The sequence below is a fragment of the Sarcophilus harrisii genome, chromosome 4, assembly GCF_902635505.1.
Source record: "Sarcophilus harrisii chromosome 4, mSarHar1.11, whole genome shotgun sequence".
Taxonomy (NCBI): domain Eukaryota; kingdom Metazoa; phylum Chordata; class Mammalia; order Dasyuromorphia; family Dasyuridae; genus Sarcophilus; species Sarcophilus harrisii.
In genome coordinates, this window is record NC_045429.1 from 319,666,680 (window position 1) to 319,688,338 (window position 21,659).

The following is a 21,659-nucleotide window of genomic DNA, read 5'->3' on the forward strand; positions in this document are numbered from 1 at the left end:
AATGTCCTGAATCAGGATACGGGATAGCCAAGGGAACTTTTTGCCCAAGATGCTTATGCCTATGGTAGGCATCTGACATCTGAAGGTGACCAGGGCGGGAGCGCAGGTGTGTGGGCAGACATGCCCTCAGTGTGACCCATCAGCAATGCCAGTTGTAGCCCCTCAGCCTCCCTGCATCCACAGAATTGCCATCCGGTGGCTGTGGGGTTTAGACAAGCCAGGCTGGTCCGGTGCCCGGTTACATTCCACTGGGATCCATCCAAAAAGCACTCAGAGAGTGGTTTTGTCCTCAGCTGGGCCTGAAACTGGAGCCTAACTTATTGTTCTGGATCAGCGGACCCAAGATGGGAACCTGATCGTTGAAGAGAATGTTGAGCAAAGGGCACTCGGAAGGAGATTTGACCAAGTGCTGGGAACCAGGGTTCATTTGTGGAGTATTTATTGAGTCCCTCTGTCATGCTGGTGGACAGCTAGGTGGTACAGGGGATAGTACACTGGGCCTGGAGTCAGAAAATACAAATCCAGCCTTAGACACTTACTGACTGTGTGACTCTGGGCAAGTCACTTAACCCTATTTGCCTCAGTCTCCTCATCTATAAAATAAGTGGAGAAGGACATGGCAAACAACTCTAGTATCTTTGCCAAGAAAAATCCCCAAATGGGCTCATGAAGAGTCAGACAAGATTGAACACCACCAACAAAATCATGCCTTGGGCAGAGGATATGAAGACAATCTTATTTAAATAGGGGATGGGGTGGAGAAGACAACAAAAGCATAGAAAATTAAATATATTAAAAATACAAAGTAATTGGGGGGAAGAGATGGCTCTAGAAAATTAAATATAAAATAAATACAAAGTAATTGGAGTGGAGGGGCAATTTTAGCAATTAGGTTTCTTATATGAGTTGAAAGAAAAGCTAAAAACTTTACAAGGTGGAGGTAAAGAGGGAGTGCATTTCTAGCACCAGGAACAGCCCAGTGCAAAGATATGGAAGTAGGAAATGGAATGTCATGTGTGGAGAATGGTAAATAGGCTACTTTGACTAGATTATAGAGTAAAGGATAGCAATGTAAAGAACTTTGCACAATAAAAAACTAGGTATTGTATAAATGCTTATTCCCATCTTCCCCTACCTCTATCTGTATAGAGATAAAAATTGAAGATATGGGATGATGAGGTCACGAGGAGAAAAAAATTAAGAGAAGGAAAGATCCTTGCCAAAAATCTGAGATATATACATAGAGAATGAAACATGGATGATAATTCAGCAAGAGGGACTGGCCAGATAGGAAGAAAACATTTATTAAGTACCTATTCCATGCCAGGCACTTAGCAGGTATCTCATGTAATTCTCACAACAACCCTAAGTGGTAGGGGCTATTATTTCCCCTCTTTTACAGTTAGCGAAATTGAGGTTAAATGACGTGCCCAGAGTCACACAATAAATCTTTGAGGCTGATTTTAAACTCAGGTTCTGCTGACTCCAGGCCAAGCCCTATATCCACTGGGCTACCAAACTTTTTTTAGTTAGGAAGAAATGCATTAGAGAGAAGGAACATAAAACTTGTAATTTAACAGAGAAATAAAAAAAGATAAGTTTTAAAAAGGCCATTGGATTTGGTAGTATACTTAATTGAATCCCTGGTAAAATGTAAGCTGCTTGAGGGCAAGGCTATTTTATTTTCATCTTTATTATCTCAATACTTAGCACAGAGCCTGGCAGATAGCAGACTTTCAATAAACCTTTGTTGAAATGAATTCCTCTTTGGCATCCCAACGTATGGATTCAGTTCCTCCAAAGCAGTTTGAACATATTCCTTGGATGTCAGCCTCTGCTCACTACCCACCCCCTAAATTAAGAGGGAGATAGGTTACTATATAAACCTTCAAAGCAACACTGTAGAATTGTCCTCTGGGGAACTTTAGCCTGGGAAAAGGGCCCTGTTTGGTATTTGTCATGAAGAGAAATTGAGTAGACACAGCTAAGAAAGTCTACTATTCTATCTTGATTAGAGAGGCTACTTAAGGCTTGTCTGGGAGAGAGCCAACTCGACTTACTTTTGTCCTTGACAAAATGCTTTTTATTAACAAGCATTTATTGAGCACTCACTGTGCTTGCTAATGCCTTCCTGCTGAGAATAAAATATTTCCAATTCATCCTGTTTATACATAGAAGTTTGTATGTTGTCTCCCCTTTTAGAATGGAAGATCCTTGAGGAAAAGAGTCGGGGGTTTTAAGATTTGAGCGAAATATTGGGAGGGCTGCCTTTCTTTGGGTTCTTATCGAATAGCACACTGCCTTATAGAACAAGTGTTTAACAATCCTGCTCAATGGAATTGAATCTTCCCATCCTCCTGTTACCCAGTATATGTTCTGGGCTTGCGGACACATAATTGCTCAACTCTTTCTTTGTTTTATCATAATTGCCGTGGGTTAGAAAAAATCAGGCAAAGACTCCCTTTCCTCACCATTCTGCTTTTTATAGAGGCACTGGTTGGGGTGATGCAGTGAATAGAGCATCAGGCGTGGAATCAGAAAGACTTCAAATCCAGCCTCAGATACTTAACTAAGTGATTCTGGTTAAGTCACTTGATCCTGTTTACCTCAGTTTCTGTAAAATTAGCTGGAGAAGGAAATGGCAAACCATTCTAGGTAGCTTTGTTGAGAAAACCCCAAATAGAGTCACAAAGTGTTGGCTATAACTGAAAGGTGACTGAACAACAACATGGTGAGAAAAGACAAACTGCACAGAATTAGGGTCCCAGGATATATGTTTGTAGGCAGTATAAGAGGAGGGGAAGAGCTGTTATTGCTAATTGGCTCTCATTGATGAAGAGAACGATGATAGGTAGGGCAGGACCCAGGAGGGGACCAAGGTAGAGAAGGGCAAGCCTAAGAGGTCCTGGTCCCTTCAGTATTCTCATGTCCTCAGGAAACTATCTGGCAAGCTCATTACAACTCAGAGTGCTGCAGGCCAGACACTTATTATCCTCATTAATTGTGCCCCAGCCAGAGCCCTGGAGAGGTAAGTCAGCTCCTGGGCATAGATCAGCTCTTAGAAGTGCCAGCCACCTCATCTCATCAGGGAGGGGCAGGGAAGATGTGGGCTCATATCAGAAGAGCCCCCTAAGATGGCCACTGGGAAGGGGCCTGGCATTGCTAGGGGGCTGGATCTCAGCCATGAGTAAAGTAACATAATGACACTGACTTTTGGGCACCTTGTCTGGTCATTGTGACACTGATACAAGGAGCAGGAATGACCCCTCTCTGTCCCCTCTCTCCTCCCTTCCTTCCAACTCTGCCCAAACTTAACTTTTCAAGGAGAAAAACACAAAGGATAAAGGGTATATAAGTGGTATTTCATGCTACCATTCACCCCATTAGACTGAGACGTTCTTAAGGGACGAATTGCCTTTTGCCTTTCTTTGTATCCCTAGGGCTTAGCACAATGCATGCTACATAGTAGGCCTTTAATAAATGCTCATTGACTGACTGTGAAGGGCAGCACCAGATTTATGGAGCACATTCAGTCTATAGGAGGGCGGTTCTACCTGGACTTGGTTCTAGGGGGTCTCCCTCTTCCTCTCCCTCTCTCTCTCTCTCTCTCTCTCTCTCACTCTCTCTCTCTTTCTCTCTCTGTCTCTCTCTCTGTCTGTCTCTCTGTCTGTCTCTCTCTGTCTCTGTCTCTCTCTCCTCTCTCTGTCTCTCTGTCTTTGTCTCTCTTTCTCTCTCTCCTCTCTCTCTCTGTCTCTGTCTCTCTCTCTCCCTCTCTGTCTCTCTGTCTCTCTCCTCTCTCTCTCTGTCTCTCTGTCTCTGTCTCTGTGTGTGTGTGTGTGTGTGTGTGTGTGTGTGTGTGTGTGTAGATAGGTAGACAGACATATATATATATGAAAAAGGGGGCAGCTAGATGGTATAGTGAGTGGATAGAGTAGCAAACAAAATCAGGAAGATTCATCTTCTTAAATTACTGGCTGTGTGACCTTGAACAAATAACTTTACCTCAGTTTCCTCATTTATAAAATGAGCTGGAGAAGGAAGTGGCAAACTGCTTCAGTATCTTTGTCAAGAAAACTCCAAATAGAGTTACAAATAGTCAGACATAGCAAAAAATGACTGAACAATATATATATATATATATATCTCAAATTGTGGCTCTGTTTAAAGATTCTCCTGTTTATTGGAATCTTGTGCTTGCCAAGACATATGATATTAGTAGATCTTTCTTGAAGTAGATTTCTAAATGGGATTGAGGTCTATTCCTTGTCTTTATTCTGTAGACTGAACTGAAGCAGGTTGTGTCTCCTATGTCTCTAAAGGGGTCAAAATTTCTTCCCAAATCTCTGCCTGAACCAACATCAATCATATTAGAAAGGATTTGTCAACCATTAGATTTTCATTGTTAATAATAAGCTATAGGATATACCAGACAATGGAAGGGAAAGAGGAGATGGATTCAAAAAGAAGATAAATAATGAAAGTGGACATTTTGACTGCAGCCAGAGGAGAGGGAGAAGAAGGAGGAGAGGGAGAAGAAGATGAAGGAGGGAGGGAGAAGAAGAGGGAGGAAGAGGGAGAGAGAGACAGTGAGAGAGAGAGAGAGAGAGAGAGAGAGAGAGAGAGAGAGAGAGAGAGAGAGAGAGAGAGATTGAGAGAGAGAGAAGACAGATAGACAAAGACACACACACAGAGAGGCCCAGAGACAGAGACACACAGAGAGAAACAGAGACAGATACACAGAGAGAAACAAAGAGAAAGTGAGTATTTGTTAGAATTATTCCGTCAGTTCCCAGTACCACTATCCTGTTCAAGCATCCTGCTAGGCACTATTTTCTACAGGGCATATTACGGGCAATTGAATTATTCTTCTCCTTTTTTTTTTTTTAACAAGTGAAGACGCTTCACTTGTGAAGGCAGATGTCTTCAAAGAGATGTCACCAAACTGGTGAATTTTGGGATAGTGTCTATTGGAGTTTCCCATCTCCGTGGCAATACAACATGGGCAGGGAACCTGGGAGGCCAGGATTACATTTCTAATCTGTGCTTCTTTTTATAATGCCTTTGTGTATGTTCTTGTATCACTTTCATGTGTGGATCTTGTCTAATGGAGGCTGATTGTGTCAGTTTGTCACGTAAAATAGATACAATCTTAGAATCTTTGAGCAAGGGACATAGAGTGAGGGTGGGCCCCAGGGGGCAAAGGATGGAGTTTTCCCAGCCCAAGGTTGGCCCTCAGCTACCTTCCTCTCTTCCAAAATTTTTTTCTCACTCTGAGAGTGTGAACATCCCTAGGACAGAAGCCCTAGGGATAAGCATTTGATCCAGAAGGCAAACAGAAAGTTAGTAGAAATCATAATTTTGAGAAGTTAATATGAGATCATAGATATGGAAGTCTTTTGAAAAAGTACCATACATTGAAAAAATTCCACATTTCACTTTTTTTTTGTTGTGGTTTAAATGTGAGAAGAGAGACATGGTACAGAAATGTATAGAGAGAGACCTAGCAGACCAAGAGGAACCAGGGAAACGTAATTCCCTCTCTCATTTCCCTCTAAGAAAAGCTTGTATCTCACTTCTGGCTCTTTTTCTCTAGCCCCTGCCTACTTTATTATTACCTTTCCCCTCCAACTATCCAATCTGGTGATTCCCTTGCTGTTGAACAATTGTTTCAGTCATGGCCCAGTCTTTATAACCACATTTGGGTTTTCTTGACAAAGATATTGGAATGGTTTTGTCATTTCCTTCTCCAGCTTTTGTGATAGATAAGGAAAATGAGGTAAACAGAGTTAAATTATTTACCCAAGTGTCTGAAGCCAGATTTTAACTCGGATCTTCCTGACTCTAGATCTGACAGTTTATGCTCTTTGCTACTTAGCTGCCCTAGCTAATTCCTAGGGCAGCTAGGAGTCCCTAGCTTATCCCAGAAGTAAGGAGGTGCCAGTTCCTAACTTGCAGGCCACAGGACTTCACCAGCTCTCAGTGGCTTCTTCCAGACAACCTCTGGGCCTTTTGCAGATGGTGGTTCTGATGGACCCAATGGAGGATCCAGATGACATTCTCCGAGCCCACAGATCCCGGGAGAAGTCCTACTTATTTGATGTGGCCTTTGACTTCACTGCCACTCAGGTGAGGGGCCATGGATGGGGGAGACTCACGTGGGACAAAAATAAAGAGAGTGTCTATTATTTGTTCCCAAGAGGCTGTCACTCTGGCCTAAGTCTTTGTATACAACTATTAGAAACTGCTTCAGTCCTGATTTGGAGAGGATGTGGCTTTCTTTACTCATAAACATGTAATTTCTATGTAGCACACTCATTTTGCAGACAGGTGCCTGCATGCATACACACATATTACTTTACTTAGCAATCATGAATGTCACCAAGTGCTGTGGGACCCATATTTGGTTCCCTTCTGAGCTAGAGAAGTCTAAGACCCCACTAGCTCAAACCAGATGGTAAGATGGACCTGAGAAAGCTGATGCTCTCCTGGGGATACCCCAACCTGGCTCACCTTCAGGATGCCCCTGGCATCTATTATAAGGCAGCAGCTGGGCAGGGGCCAGGAGAAACCTAGAGGAGCCAGCTGGTATCCCATGTTCTTTTCCAAGCTGGTATCCCTAATGAATTGAAAATAAAGAGACTTTTTTTCTTAGTTCTTTGGCATCACCTATCAAGGTTTTCTCATCAGCTTTAGGCTAGGCAGAACCCAGAAACAGAAACCACTTTCTTTAGTGGGAAGCTAAGCATGTTCTGCTTTCCAAACCCCACCAGATCCCCAATTTCCTTTTCTTTGCAGGAGATGGTTTATCTAGCCACTACAAAGAGCCTCATCGAAGGAGTCATCTCTGGCTACAATGCCACCGTCTTCGCCTATGGTCCCACAGGTGAGCTAGCTGCTCAGCACCTTGCTTTTGCCTCCCCAGTCCTGTCCAAAACTAAAAGAATCCCCCCTCCTTATCTACCCACATGACTCCCCAACATGGAGGTTGGCCAAATCCTATCAAAGATATGGAAGTGTATATGTATTGGAGGTTTATATGACAACCTTACTTCATTGTTATAGGAATGTCACACCCTCATCTTCACTCAGGGCCACCCCATCCCAAAAGATTCCTCTTTCTCCCCTCCAGCTTGGATCAAAGAGGATTTTATATCTTTCCCTTTCAATAGACTCTCAATGACCCTTCCCAAGAAGGGACAAGTTGCTTGCCCCATAGATACAATCTGCAGAACAAGGACAGTAGGGAGTTATCCCTGGGGAAAAGTCTTCCAGGTGTGACCCTCTCCTTCAGGATCACACATCCTCTAGCCCCCTGCTCACCTACTATTCTTTCCTCCTCCAGGCTGTGGGAAAACCTATACCATGCTGGGCACTGATCATGAGCCTGGCATCTATGTTCGAACCCTCAACGACCTATTCTGTGCCATTGAGGAGACTAGTAATGACATGGAATATGAGGTGTCCATGTCCTACCTAGAGGTAGGTCATTTTGCTTGGCTCATACTTGGAATTTTGAGTAGGCGTAAGGCACTGATTGGCTCATAAGAAGGGTAGGAAAATCCCTTGAAGCCAGCTTAGTCTAGATAACAGTGCAGTTTCCAGGGGATGGACAACTGCCCCTACTTCCCCTTCAGTCTGACAGCCTTTTACTTAAAAAAAAAAACAAAAAACAAAAACAGGGCAAGTGTAAAATGTACAGCTCCTATGGACATGCCACATTGCCTTGGGTGATGTTGAGCCAAATGTCAGGAGTTCCTAATTTCCTTTCCATCCTTTCCTTTCCCTAACTCCTACCTACTTGAATGCAAACTTCAACAAATATAGCAGCCTTTCAAATTAGTATGGAAATTATCAGGTCACACTGACATCTAACAAATATATTGATCCCCTTACCCTTAGATCCTTCCTTGAAAGAATTTTTTTGTCTTTTAGTGAATGGGGTCAATATATCTTTTCTTCTCACCAGAAATCAGTTGTGACTTACTTTGAGTGACTAGTTTAATAGGAGCCACTTATCCATTTACCTTATGTGCAGCAATATCATATGTGTGGGTGTACCTGTATGCCATATGCCTGGTGTACCTGACAGCATCTTTCCCTATTGTGGGTATACAGTGATGGGATTAATAGAGTGGTGTGATGTGAGCAAAGAGGAATATGAGAAGTCATTGCTGAGAAAGGTAAGTTGTGACTGCTCTGTAGAGCTGTAATTAAGGAGAGGTATAACTAAGTAAGGATGATAGGGACTTTGACACAAGGTCCCAAAATTTAGAGGACACTGACATCCTCTTAGAAACAACTGAGTTTAGTATCCACTTAGCAAGAATAATTAAAATAAGAAGCTATCAGATGGAATCTTTTTCTATTTGGCAGTAATACCTTAGGTTAACTCCTTGTCAGTCTGTCTTCATCTTAGAGTCTGTCACTCCTGACAACTGATTTGATCTTAAATAGCTGACTTGAGTACATTTCATGCTATTTGTCCTGGGCATGTTTTATATTCCTGTCACCAGGTATAAAAATTGCTAGTAATAGCTTTACTTACCTGGGCTTCCCAGCTCCTCTAATACAGTCCTGATCCTTTCTTTATTAATTGATCTTTATGAAGCAACTAATGCTGGGTTTAAAATCAGGAAGATCTCAGACAATAGCTATGTGATCTTGGTCAAATCACCTAACCTCTGCCTGCCTCAGTTTCCTCATCTGTAAATGGGGATAATAATAGCTCCATTTTCCCAGGGTTGTGAAAATCTAATGAAATAATAATTGTAAAGTGCTTCCATAGTGCCAGACCCAAAGTATTATATAAAAATGGGTAGGAAGGACAGTGAGTTAGAGCTGTCACTTGTTTACTCTGGCTAAGACAGTGTTTGCACACAGAATGAAAGGTAGGAACATAGCAGTAAGCTGCTAGATCTTATCTTGGATGCCCCTCATTCTTTTTTTTTTTTTTAATTTAATAGCCTTTTATTTACAGGATATATACATGGGTAACTTTACAGCATTAACAATTGTCAAACCTCTTGTTCCAATTTTTCACCTCTTACCTCACCCCTCCCTAGATGGCAGGATGACAGTAGATGTTAAATATATTAAAATATAACTTAGATACACAAAGTATCATGACCAAAAATTATTTTGCTGTACAAAAAGAATCAGGCTCTGAATTATTGTACAATTAGCTTGTGAAGAAATCAAAATGCATGTGTGCATAAATATAGGGATTGGGAATTTAATGTATTGGTTTTTTAGTCATTTCCCAAGTTATTTTTCTGGCATAGCTAGTTCAGTTTATTACTGCTCCATTAGAAATGATTTGGTTGACTCTTGCTGAGGATGGCCTGATCCATCAGAACTGGTCATCATCTAGTATTGTTTTGAAGTATATAATGATCTCCTGGTCCTGCTCATTTCACTCAGCATCAGTTCGTGTAAGTCTCTCAGGCCTTTCTGAAATCATCCTGTTGGTCATTTCTTACAGAATAGTAATATTCCATAATTTCATATACCTACAATTTATTCAGCCATTCTCCAACTGATGGACATCCATTCAGTTTCCAGTTTCTAGCCACTACAAAAAGGGCTGCCACAAACATTCGTGCACATACAGGTCCCTTTCCCTTCTTTATAATCTCTTTGGAATATAATCCCAGTAGTAACACTGCTGGATCAAAGGGTATGCACAGTTTGATAACTTTTTGAGCATAGTTCCAAACTACTCTCCAAAATGGTTGGATTCATTCACAACTCCACCAAGAATGGGATGCCCCTCATTCTTATCAGGGTCTTCCTTCTTCAGGTCATCTTGACTAGAAATGGTAGAGGACCTCTCCCCATTCATCAAATGCCTGGAAGATTCCCTAGAAGAGGGTAGTTTTGGCTTGGACCACAAATAACCTTGTCCAGTGATCCCACCTTCTAAGGATGTGGCAGCCAGCTCTGGGAAGGGCATACCATCATTATCATCTCTCCCTATCTTCAGTCCGCTGATCCCCTTTCTCTATCCTGACTTATATACTTCCTTGGAATACCAAAGATCCATAAAGCTCCTTTGGGTTTATTTGATTCTTGTTACTTGTATCTCCATTACCCAGCATAGTGCATGGCATAAAAGTACTTGTTGATTGATTGATTCCAGCTCAGGTTGTTTTCCCCTTGGTTTGGTGGGTGTTGAGGAATGTAGCTCCTGACTTTGTTTTCTGCCCTCAGTCTTCCAATATTCTCTCCTTACTCCTATCAGATCTACAATGAAATGATTAGGGATCTGCTGAACCCTTCCTTGGGGTACCTAGAGTTGAGAGAGGACTCCAAGGGGGTGATCCAGGTGGCTGGGATCACTGAAGTTTCTACCATCAATGCCAAAGAGGTAAGTTTTTGGCAGAGAGAAAGGGAAAGCTCACTCCCTCAAGTCAAGGGGAACTGGGAAGCAGTTGGATTGTCTGTTGGATGGTGTGGTGTTTGGTACTTGAGGTACCCATGTAGAAACCAGGATTGGGATAGCTATATAAAGAGAGTCTTGGTTTTCTATGTGAATTTCAGAGAATTCTTACATTTCTCATCTGATCCAAGTCTCATAGAGATCTCCAGGAAGAAGGGAAAGCAGCAAATGGTCTTCCTATGATATAGATATATGTTCTTAGGAGAAAAGAAGATGAAGAAGAAGCTAGGGCAATGAGGTGGCTCCTATAACTTGACCAAGATCCCACAGCTAGTTTTTGAGATTTTCCTGACTCTAAGCCTAGCACTAGATGCTTTATAAAGATCACTTAGAATTACAGGAGTCTGAATTCAAATCCAGCCTTAGACACTTACTAACTGTATGACCCTGGGAAGGCCATTTAACCCCAATTGAGCCCCCCCCCCCAATAAAATAAAATAAGCCTTTGAGCTTTTGATGACTTAAAGTAGCAGTAACAGAGTCAGAACTCAAACACAAGTCTCCTCAAACTTGACCACCATGCAGACTGTCCACTAAGCTTTGGATATTACCTTTGGGCGCTCATAAGATTATAAATCATGAATTCATAGATCTGCCTCAAATGCTTACTAGCTGTTTGACTATGGCAGTCTCTTAATTTCTGTCTGATTCAGCTCCCTCATTTGTAAATGGAGATAATTGTGCCACCAATTGCCTAGGGTTGTTGTGAAAAATGAGATAATATTTGTAAATACTTTTTAAAGATTAAAGCTCTTTGCAACCACTAGTTATAAATATTGTTGCTATTGTTAAATTGTTACAATATCTCTTGAAGCCTCAATTTCCTCATCTATAAAATAGAAATAGTATCTATCTCACAGAGTTGTTGAAAGGATCAAATGAGATAATATACATAAACATATAAAATATATTTGTATCATTCTTTGCAAACTTTAAGGCATTAAATAAATGTCATCATAGTCATTATTGCTGTTATTGTGATGGTTGGAATAGACTCTAGAGGCTTTTATTTTATGGTGTCAGAAAACACATAAACATATTTGTATCATTCTTTGAAAACTTTAAAGCATTATATAAATGTCATCTTCATTATTATTATTATTATGTCTATAATAGACTCTGGGGGCATATAATCCATCACTTATTTTATAGTGTCAGAAAATATCTAAACATGTTTGTATCATTCTTTGTAAACTTTAAAACATTATATAAATGTCATCTTCATTATTATTATTATGGCTGGAATGGATTCTGGAGGCCATATAGTCCAACACCTTTACTTTATGGTATCAGAGAGTAAGACCCAGAGAGGCTGAAGGTCACACAGTTAGCAAAAGGATTTGAATCCAGCACCACTGATTACAAATTCAGCACATTTTCCACTAACATCGCACGTGTCCTCTGTCTTGCCCCTAGTCTGTGAATTCTTAATAAGATCATTAAGGGTAGAGATTGTTTTCCTTCATCTTGAATCACCTCCAAGTGCTCTCTACACAACAGATAACTAAGAGATGTGAGATGAAGTTGTGTTAGAGAGGCTCTCTCTGCCTTGGAGAAATTATTAGAGGGGGTCAGGAGTCTGAGACTTCTCCTTCTCCCAATCCCCTCCCTCCTCCTTCATCTCCAGATTATGCAACTTCTGATGAAAGGAAACAAGCAGAGGACGCAGGAGCCTACGGCTGCCAACCAGACATCTTCCCGGTCCCATGCCATACTCCAAGTGACTGTCCGCCAAAAGAGCCGGGTCAAGAACATCATGCAGGAGGTGCGGCTGGGCCGCCTCTTCATGATCGATCTAGCTGGCTCAGAGCGGGCATCCCAGGTAAGGGGATGAGCAAAAAGAGGGAAAAGTGAATGGGGAGAAATGGGAGCAATGGCTTTTTGTGGAATAGAGGGTTGGGATGGGACTTCCTGGGAGTAGAGAAGAAAATTAACAATATTTTTCACTTTATTCACCATCATGATCGTTTATCAGAAGCTTAAACCTTTTTTCCACTGGCATATAGTATAAGCTACTTAGCCCCAGGCCCCACATTGGTAAGAGACTTAAAGTCTTAGGGCAGACCACCTGATGTAGATAAACATGGAGGGAATCTAGACAACACCTGAAGAGTAAATGTTGACATTGCAGACAATGCCAGAGCAAGTACAAAGGAGAATGGGGGAGAATTGTTAGGGTTTCATGTTTGGACAGGGTGGGAATGAAAGCTTCCTGGGGGAGGTAGAATTTCTGAAGTCACTTGAATGATGGGAAAGAATCAGTTTGGAGGACTGGGGAAGGGAGAATGCTAGGAACAGTGCAGCCTCCTCCACAGGGTCTTGGGTAAGGTTGTTATGGGAGGGGACAAGGGGGAGATGTAAGGGATGGAGGAGTCCAAGGGTGTTCTGGTGACTGTTTAACAATCAAACTCAGAAAAAGAAACTGAAAAAAAAATTTAAATTTGTTCTGCAATATTCATATTTTCTCATCACTCTCTTCAGTCTAAACAATCAACAAAGCAGGAAAACAAATCCTAATTTGTACCACTGAAAATTTATCAATGGTCTCTCTCTAGTCTGTATGAACTGGCCCCAGCACAACACTGATGGAGCCCAAGCAAGACTTTTTCTCCCATAAAAATAGGAAGAGAAAAAATTCTTGCCTATACCTTGAGTACCAGCCTCAAGTTACAAAGGCCTGGATTGGCATCCCACCTCAGACTGGATGTTTGATGTTGGGCAAGTCACTTAACTTCTGAGGCTCAGTTGCTTCATCTGCAAAATGGGCATGAGGCTAGTGACTCGTATTGTGACGTATCTATGCTCTACTTAGAGGCAGGTCCTGTGGGGGATATGTTGGAGCCAGATGGTACTAATTGGCAAAAGCCAATTAAAATTTTAATGTAATCATTTACACTTGGGAATTGGGAAATACTACAAATCAGGGCTTGATTTATTGCTTTGATTATTGCCTTAAGAAAGTGATGGTGAAGATGTTGATTATGCAGATTAAACTTTTAAAAATACATCCCACAATCTACTAGCACAATCCTGGTACTCCGGTCATATGTGGAGTTTAGTGTAAGGCTAAGGCACTGATTGACTCATAGAAAGAGTGGGAAAATCTCACTTGAGTCAAAAAGACCTGGATTCAAGTTATAGCCTCTAACAGATACTGTGACCTTGTACAAGTGACTTAATTAAGCACAGCCTTGTGCAGCTTTTTAAGATCCTAAATTGCAGAAAAGGGCCCCATCTGCATTGACAGAGCAAGTCTCCCACTAGTAATCCCTCACTAATATTGTTATTTGTCCTTTATTCTCAAAGAAGACCAATGACTTCAGGTGGGTGACTTTCAAGTGAACTGGATTTAAGTGACACAGAATTGTGCAAAGTCATCAGAAAGTGTTCTCTTCCAGAGTCAACAGAGTGACAAGACATAGGTCAGGATGACTGGCAATGGCCCCAGATGCAGTGGGAGTCCCACCTTAGCCTTTTTAAACTAAGATCTTTCCCATATCGCAATTTGTCTGAAGCAACATCATTCAGTGATTAAAGGCTGAGCAACAATTGGGGCAAAAGACAGCCTAGTTTACCTTCATAAAAGAATTAATCTGGGAGGGGAAGACCCTCAGAGTTTCTGGCCAGAACCAAAACAATTGCTATTCACACTCACTTTGAGCCAGCTCTTGAATGTATCCCTAATCCCAAGGCCCATTAGTATGGGGCCTCTTTCCCATACCAATAGAGTTTAGGATCAGTAGTACAGCAGTGAAATCACAAGTCTGGTTTAAAAATAGGGATAACAAGACTAATACAAAGAACTAAGAAAGGAAAAATACTATCCATAAAAAGACCTATTTAGATCTTTAGATAGAGATATTTCGAATGCAGATCAAAGAATATTTTTTTCACTTTAATCTTTCTAGTGTTTTTTTTTCTTTTGATCTATTTCTTTCACAACTGTGATTAATGTGGAAATGTTTTTTACATGATAGCACATGTATAAACTATCAAACTGCTTACCATCTTTGGCAGAAGGGAGGGAAGGGAGGGAGGGAAAAAATTTGGAACTCAAAGTCTTGTAAAAATGAATGCTAAAAATTTTCTTGACATGTAACTGGGAAAAAATAAAATACTATTTTATAGATGAGCATAATAATAGTATCTTTTGCACAGGGTTTTTATGAGAATCAGATGAGATAATGGATGTAAAAATACTTTAAAGCACTTTACAAACTTTAGAGCATTAAGTAAATGTGAATTATTATTTTCCACTGTATGGGGATTGAGGTATACATACACTAAACCTGGTCCTTTGAAAAAATTGCCTTAGGCATTATAAGGCTTTTGTTGTGTCATTTTTCAGTCATGTCTAATTTTTCATGACCCATTTGGAGCTTTTTTTTGGGGGGGGCAACCATAAGGTTAATAATCACAAATTTCTGTGACATTTTTAAGATTTACAAAGTGCTTAAAAAAAAACAAACAATAGTTCAAGTTTAGTGAGTAAGTAGTTCTGGTGAGATTTGGTGCTCCTCTCATCAATTAGACCCAAGTGAGCTCTGAATTAGTAATTCTTCCTTTCTTGCTCAGAAGTAAAACCAGAGCTTTCAAGTTGGAAGGACTCTTTCAAATTCCAACCAAAATCCTATTTTCCAAAGAAAACTTTTTCTAGCATCTTTAAATTCATTCCCTCTGTTCATTATTTCCTATTTATCCTATGTATAGTTTCATATTTGCTTACTGTCTCCACCATTAGATGGAAAGTTCCATGAAGACAGGAAACTGTCTTTTGTCTCTTTTTATATCTCTAGCACTTAGTGCAGTGCCTGGCACATAGTAGGTGTTTAATAAATGCTTAATGACTGATTTTAGAGACCATCTAGTTCCTTTTCTCAGATAAGGAACTGAGGCCCAGAGATGCTAGATGAAAAAGTTGTTCAGAGAGTAACCATCAGAGCCTAGATTAACGCCCACATTTTTTTATTCTAAATCCAATATCTTTTCTATTGTATCAAAATGTGTAGACCATAGTAAAATTGAATATAGATTACTACCTATTACTACCTACTACCCGATACCATTTTTTTTCATCCTATAATTCATCTGGAAGACTGATTCTCCCCAATCTGTATTGGAATTCTGCCTCAGATGCTTACAGTGCCATGAACACTCTCATAATAATCCTGTGTAATAGGTGCTACAATGTGTGCTATTTTTAAAAGTAGTATTTTATTTTTCCCAATCACATCAAAAAAAATTTAGCATTCATTTTTACAAGATAATGAGTTCTAAAATTTTCCCCTCCTTCCCTCCCTCCCTTCTGCCAAAGATGGTAAGCAATTTGATATAGTTTATACATGTGCTATCATATAAAACATACTCTCTGCCTCAATTTCCTCATCTGTCAATAAGCTATTCCAGACACTCTTCAAGGATAGGCAGGAAGCGGTGACTGATTAGAGTAAACCAGACAGGCCAGAAGAAGGTTCTCACAAAGTCATCCTAAAGATGTCTTTGAGACCCAAGTGGAAGAAGAGTAGCCTTGGATTTCCTCTCCCATTCCCCCACAACAATGGCAGCTTGCCTTCTCCCTTCCTCCTGAATAGGTTCCCGAGGTTTGGAGCGCCATCTGGTGCTCCAAGTCAGTTACTATGCCCTGTTTCCTGTCCGGCTTTTCTCCCATTCACAGTTTTTAAAGTAATCTAGGTAGCCCCAATATTATTACAGGGCTACTTGATTTGGTGGTGATGTTATTATCATCATCATTGTGGTGGTGATGATCAGCATCTAGTAGTCATCAGCATCAGCATCATTCTGTTCTTTTCTTTTTTCCCATGGGTTCAGATAGAAATAATCCTGTTCTTAACTCCTTTATTTTTAATATTCTTTGAACTCTTGCACAGGTAGATAAAATAATTGCTTATTGTAATTGAATAAGAGTATTAAGATGTGAGCTCACCCTCTAACAAAACCCTCTTCTTTCTTTCTTTCTTTCTTTCTTTCTTTCTTTCTTTCTTTCTTTCTTCCTTCCTTCCTTCCTTCCTTCCTTCCTTCCTTCCTTCCTTCCTTCCTTCCTTTTTTTGAGGCAATTGGGGTTAAGTGACTTGCCCAGGATCACACAGCTAGGAAGTGTTAACTGTCTGAGGTCAAATTTGAACTCAGGTCCTCCTGACTTCTCTAACAGAGTTTCTCAACATGGATCAATTTCAAGGTGAATCTATGAACTTGGTCAGGAAAAAATACATCTTTATTTTCACTAACCTCTCACTGGAATTTAGCATTTATTTCAATTATGATTTTAAAACTAGAACATTCTTTCAAGAAGGGATTCATAGGTTTGATCAGACTTGCAAAAGGGTCCTGGATGCAAAAAAAAGAGCTAAAATTGGCTCGCTTCAGCCCCTTGCTCTATAGGATTTCTGAAAGTATTCTTGGTACAACTCCAATAGCAACCAGGACAATGGGGATGCTATGACTTCATTCTCTTCCCCATTCTTCTCCCTAAGATCTCTTTCTTTTGAAAGCTTTTTCATTCTTTGTAGCTTGTCCAGTAAGTATTTAGTATAGTGACATCTATTTTATAGCTATTTTGGGAGTGGAGTTGGGAGGACCTGAATTCTAAATCCAGCTTCAGATTCCCACTTAGCCACAATTATCTTTTTAAAAAGAAGAAATAGAAGTTGAAGAATAAGAAAAAGAACAAAGAGAAAGAGGAGGAAGAAATGGAGGAGAAGAAAGAAAGAAGAAGAGGAAAGAGGAGGAGGAAGAGAAGGAAGAAGAAAAAAGAAAAAGAGGAGGAGATAGAGGAAGAAGAAGAATGAGAAAGGTGAAGAAGAGAAAGAAGGAGAGAAGAAGGAGGAGGTGGAGGAAGAGAAGGAGGAAGAGGAAGAGAAGGAAAAGAGAGTTATTCTTAAGTTTTTCTAGATTAATGTATAATAAGTGGGGGTATCATAGCTGGGTTACCCTTGGCAAGTCATTTAACCCTGTTTGCCTCAGTTTCCTTATCTGTCAAATAAGCTGGCGAAGGAGATGGCAAACCAATCCAGTATCTCTATCAAGAAAATCCCAAATGGGGTCATCAAGAATTAGACTGAACAGCAACAATAACTACAAAAAGATCAATGTTATGTCTAAGTAATTATGAGTGACACTTTGGTTTTTGTGATAATACTCCAGTACTTCTTGCTAGTTGTATTTTCCAAGACATTTAGAGGCCTTTTTAAAATAGTATGTGGATTTGCTATCTGGAAGATGATAAAAAAGAGCAAGCTTCTGATATACAATATAGCCACCAGGTCATGTTTTGCTAGGTGTTTAGCAGGTATTATAATTTCTTCTAGCTGCTTATATAATCAACATTGATTTTCTGAAGGATCATTTTTCTGTAATTTCTGGTGTCAGTGATCTAGTCATAGAAACAAAAGGTCATGTATTTAGAAGTGAAAAGGACCTTAGAAACCATGAGGTTCAACCCCCTTATTTTATGAATAAGAAAACTGAGGCAAAAGAGGTAAAATGATTTGCTCAGGATCACACAGTTGATTGTGCTGACAAAGAATCTGAACTTCTTTCCCCCTCGTTCCAAGTCCAGCACATGCCTGCAATTGCCATCTTAAACCTCTCTGTTCACACAAATCAGCATGATTTGATCATTGTTCAAAGATTTAAGGCTTTCTTTGTTGGCTGAATCCATGGGATTGTTGGAACCTTTGATTCCAATTTTGTATCACAGATTTTTCCTAGGCTCCATTTAGAGATTAATTACTTTGAGTTACATTCACAAATCTGATTGGCTTTTTACCATTTATCAAGTACTGATCACTGCAGGGATTGGTTTGCCATCTCCATTTCCATCTTATTTGATAGATAAGGAAACTGAGACAAACAGGGTTAAATGACTTGCTAAGGAGAGCCCAGCTATGGTAAACCCCCCCCCCATTTATTATACATTAATCTATAATTTAAGGTATTCTGAAAAACCTAACAAAAATATGACCTGGTGGCTAGAACGGTGCATCAGATGTTCCCTCTCTTTACTCTTGCTGGGTAAAGAGATGCCTGGTTGTTTATGTAGATTTTTTTGGCCCATTTGTAATATGGGATGGCTAAATGGTACGATGGATAGAATGCTGGGCCTGGAATCAAGAAGATATCTTCCTGAATTAAAATCTGGCCTCAGACACTTCTGTGTGTGACCTTGAGCAAGTCACTTAACTCTATTTCAGTGTCCTCATTTGCAAAATGAGCTGGAGAAGAAAATAGCAAACCACCTCAATATCTTTGCCAACAAAACCCCATATGGGGTTGCAAAGAGTTGGACAGGATTGAAAAAACAACTGAACAAGAACACTTTTCATTATTTTCTTCTTTTTTTCATAAGGAAATCATTAATATCCTTATAGTTGCCTTAGAATGATGGGCATTGTGTTTCCTTGATATTGCATGGGTTTTTTACAAGGATACTTTCCACATTTGTTATTGTTCACTTTATAGTTCTGAAAGTGTACAATAAAACTTGAAGTTTAGGATTGCATTAAACATATTCTTCCATTTGGCTTTGCTTTCAAAATGCCTATATTTATATTTAACATTTTCAATCTAACTTTATGCATGATATAGCTTGCCTGGAGGACCAAAGTATTTGAACAAGCTTGAACCTTCAGTTTTTATTTTTCTTTGATGTATATTAAGAATTTCATACTTATTGAGACCAAAAGACAATTTGATATCACTAGAGAAATATTTCACGGGATGAAGGAGTTGTATAATGTTTCTTTTGGTATATCCATATACTGGAATATTATCCATGTACATCAAATGATTAATAAGATGTTTTAGTCTTCCATACTCTATAGTTTAGCCTAAGTCCATCAGAAACCAAATATTAATATTTAAAGATTGGGAAAAGATTCAAATGGTCAGATTCCCTCTGTTAATTTGAATTCTCTGACTCAAACACTGTCTAATATATTTAATAATAGTATTTCACCTGACAAATAACTTTTTTGATCCTCACTACAACTGTAGGAGATAATATTTCCCACATTTTACAGTCATCATGAAGCAAGAGACAAAATTCCATAGGCAAAATTCAGATTTTTGAAAAATTTGCTTAAATAGTACAATAGTAATGTCGGTATCTGCACACTTTTGCCAAAATGTCTGTCTTTCAGTCTGGTCAAGAGTAGACAAACCTCTTCAATGGATTAACCAAAAGACTTGCAGTTTTATTTGGTTGCTACAAGCAAGACAGATTCTCTCTAACCTTAATTGCAGAGAATCAGAATCTTAGGGAGCTAAATTTGATTGTAGCTACTATTGGGGGAAAAAAAAAAAAAGGATTAGGCCTTTCATTTAATCGAAACCAGAAATTTCAGAGTAAGAGACTGTCTCTTTGGCTTTGATTAAGTCTTCTATTTAAGAAAGACTGGGGACAGCTAGTCAGGAGGACCTGAGTTCAAGCCTGGCCTCAGACATATATAGTAGCTGTATCTATCTGGGCAAGACACTTAAGCCTGATTGCTGAGAGACACAGACAAACAGAGAGCAAGAGAGACAGACAGAGACAGAGGGGGACGGAGAGAGGTTTTGCTTTTTAATTCAGGTGAAACAAAGGATTCAAACTACAATACTGTTAAATATTATTTCTCAATATTTCATATATGCTTCGTGCTATGTGCTTCTAGGAGGAGGAGGGTCAACTCCCTCTTTAATTATAATATTAATAGTATTTTGTTATTAATGCAATCATTAAATTGTTATTTTGATATTGTTAAAGCATTAATATTAAAGTAATATCCAACTTCTTTAAAGTTGATTGAATGCTAGATAAGAGGGGCAGCTAGGTGGGCACAGTGAATACAGCACTAGCCCTGGAGTCAGGAGGACCTACGGTGAAATCTATCTTCATGAAAAATTGGAACAAGAGGTTTGGCAATTGTTAATGCTGTAAAGTTACCCATGTATATATCCTGTAAATAAAAGGCTATTAAATAAAAAAAAAAAAAAAGAAAAAGAAATCTATCTTCAGACACTTACTAGCTATGTAACCTTGGGTAAGTCACTTAACTGTGATTTCTGGAAGGAAGGAAGGAAGAAAGGAAAGAAGGTAGGAAGGAGGAAGGGAAGGAAAAAGAAAGAAAGAAAAGGAAGGAAAGAAGGAAAAATCATAATGGGTTTAAATGTTCTTTTAAAATGCCATGTTTTATATGACTTGCTCTTGATATGATTTTGATGGTTGAAGTTTTAAACTAAAATTTAAAATCTTAAGCTAATTAAATAATTACAATTTTAATTAAAAAATTAAAAACAATTTTCCATGTGAACATCAAATGCTTTAGTGTTCTGACTATCCTTGAGTCTGGTCTATGTATTTGCAGATCATGGACAGGTCTTGAATGTGGTACTGAGACAAAGACTTTGCAAAGATGGTTTAAATGTTGTTGTGTTCTCAGACGGCTTATTCAACAAAGTAATAGTTGTTCTTTATAACCTGGGTTTTTTTGGCATATATTATTGTGATGATTAATAATAAATGGCCATTAATAATCTTAATACTGGACATCCATGTGAACTCAGCCAACAATATGTCAACAGAAAAAAGTTTAACAAATGACTGAGTCACACAGATTTGTTTGTGGAAACAGAGGAGATTATGATGGCAATTGAGGACTAGGCCATTGCCACCAGAAACTACACAAAGGTTATCTTTATGGAGCCAGGACTTAATGTCAATCATTCAGGGGAGCAGTGGAAACCATACAAGTAGTTATAAACATATGTAGCTTCCATCGAATAATTAACCTAGTGGCTAAGCTCACTATCCTTTAGACTAACAGATGACAAATCCCAACACAACAAATATAGATCTTCAAATATCCCAGAAAACTCAACCAGTGAATTGTAGTGAAGCTAAACTATTATCACAGAATGAATTGTTGCCTTAAATTGTTCAGACATTATATCAATTCAAAAACACTTAAGGACATTTTAAAAGCTGGTAGGAGGCACAATAGATCAAGTAGTGAACTTAAGAGTAGGATTATCTGAATTCATATACTGTCTCAGACATTTCTTATCTGTGTGATCCTAGGCAAGTCACTTCCTCTTGCCTGCCTTAGTTTCCTCAATTGCAAAAATGGGGATAATAATAATATTTACCTCACAGATCTGTTGTGGAAATTGGCAAGATGATATGTAGATAAAGCATGTTTCTAACCTCAAAACATTATATTAA

General features: G+C 39.3%; 1 protein-coding gene across 4 annotated transcripts in view; it reads left to right on the plus strand.

Moving 5' to 3' along the window:
* KIF19 (kinesin family member 19) overlaps window positions 1–21,659 on the plus strand; it is a 55,980-nt gene that overhangs the window by 20,864 nt on the left and 13,457 nt on the right. For all 4 annotated transcript variants that reach the window (XM_031965750.1, XM_003768548.4, XM_023502572.2 and 1 more), the window contains 5 exons: window positions 6,016–6,126; window positions 6,796–6,883; window positions 7,343–7,479; window positions 10,241–10,366; window positions 12,066–12,260. In XM_031965750.1, coding sequence (XP_031821610.1) covers window positions 6,016–6,126; window positions 6,796–6,883; window positions 7,343–7,479; window positions 10,241–10,366; window positions 12,066–12,260 — 657 coding nt within the window. The remainder of the gene's footprint in view (window positions 1–6,015; window positions 6,127–6,795; window positions 6,884–7,342; window positions 7,480–10,240; window positions 10,367–12,065; window positions 12,261–21,659) is intronic.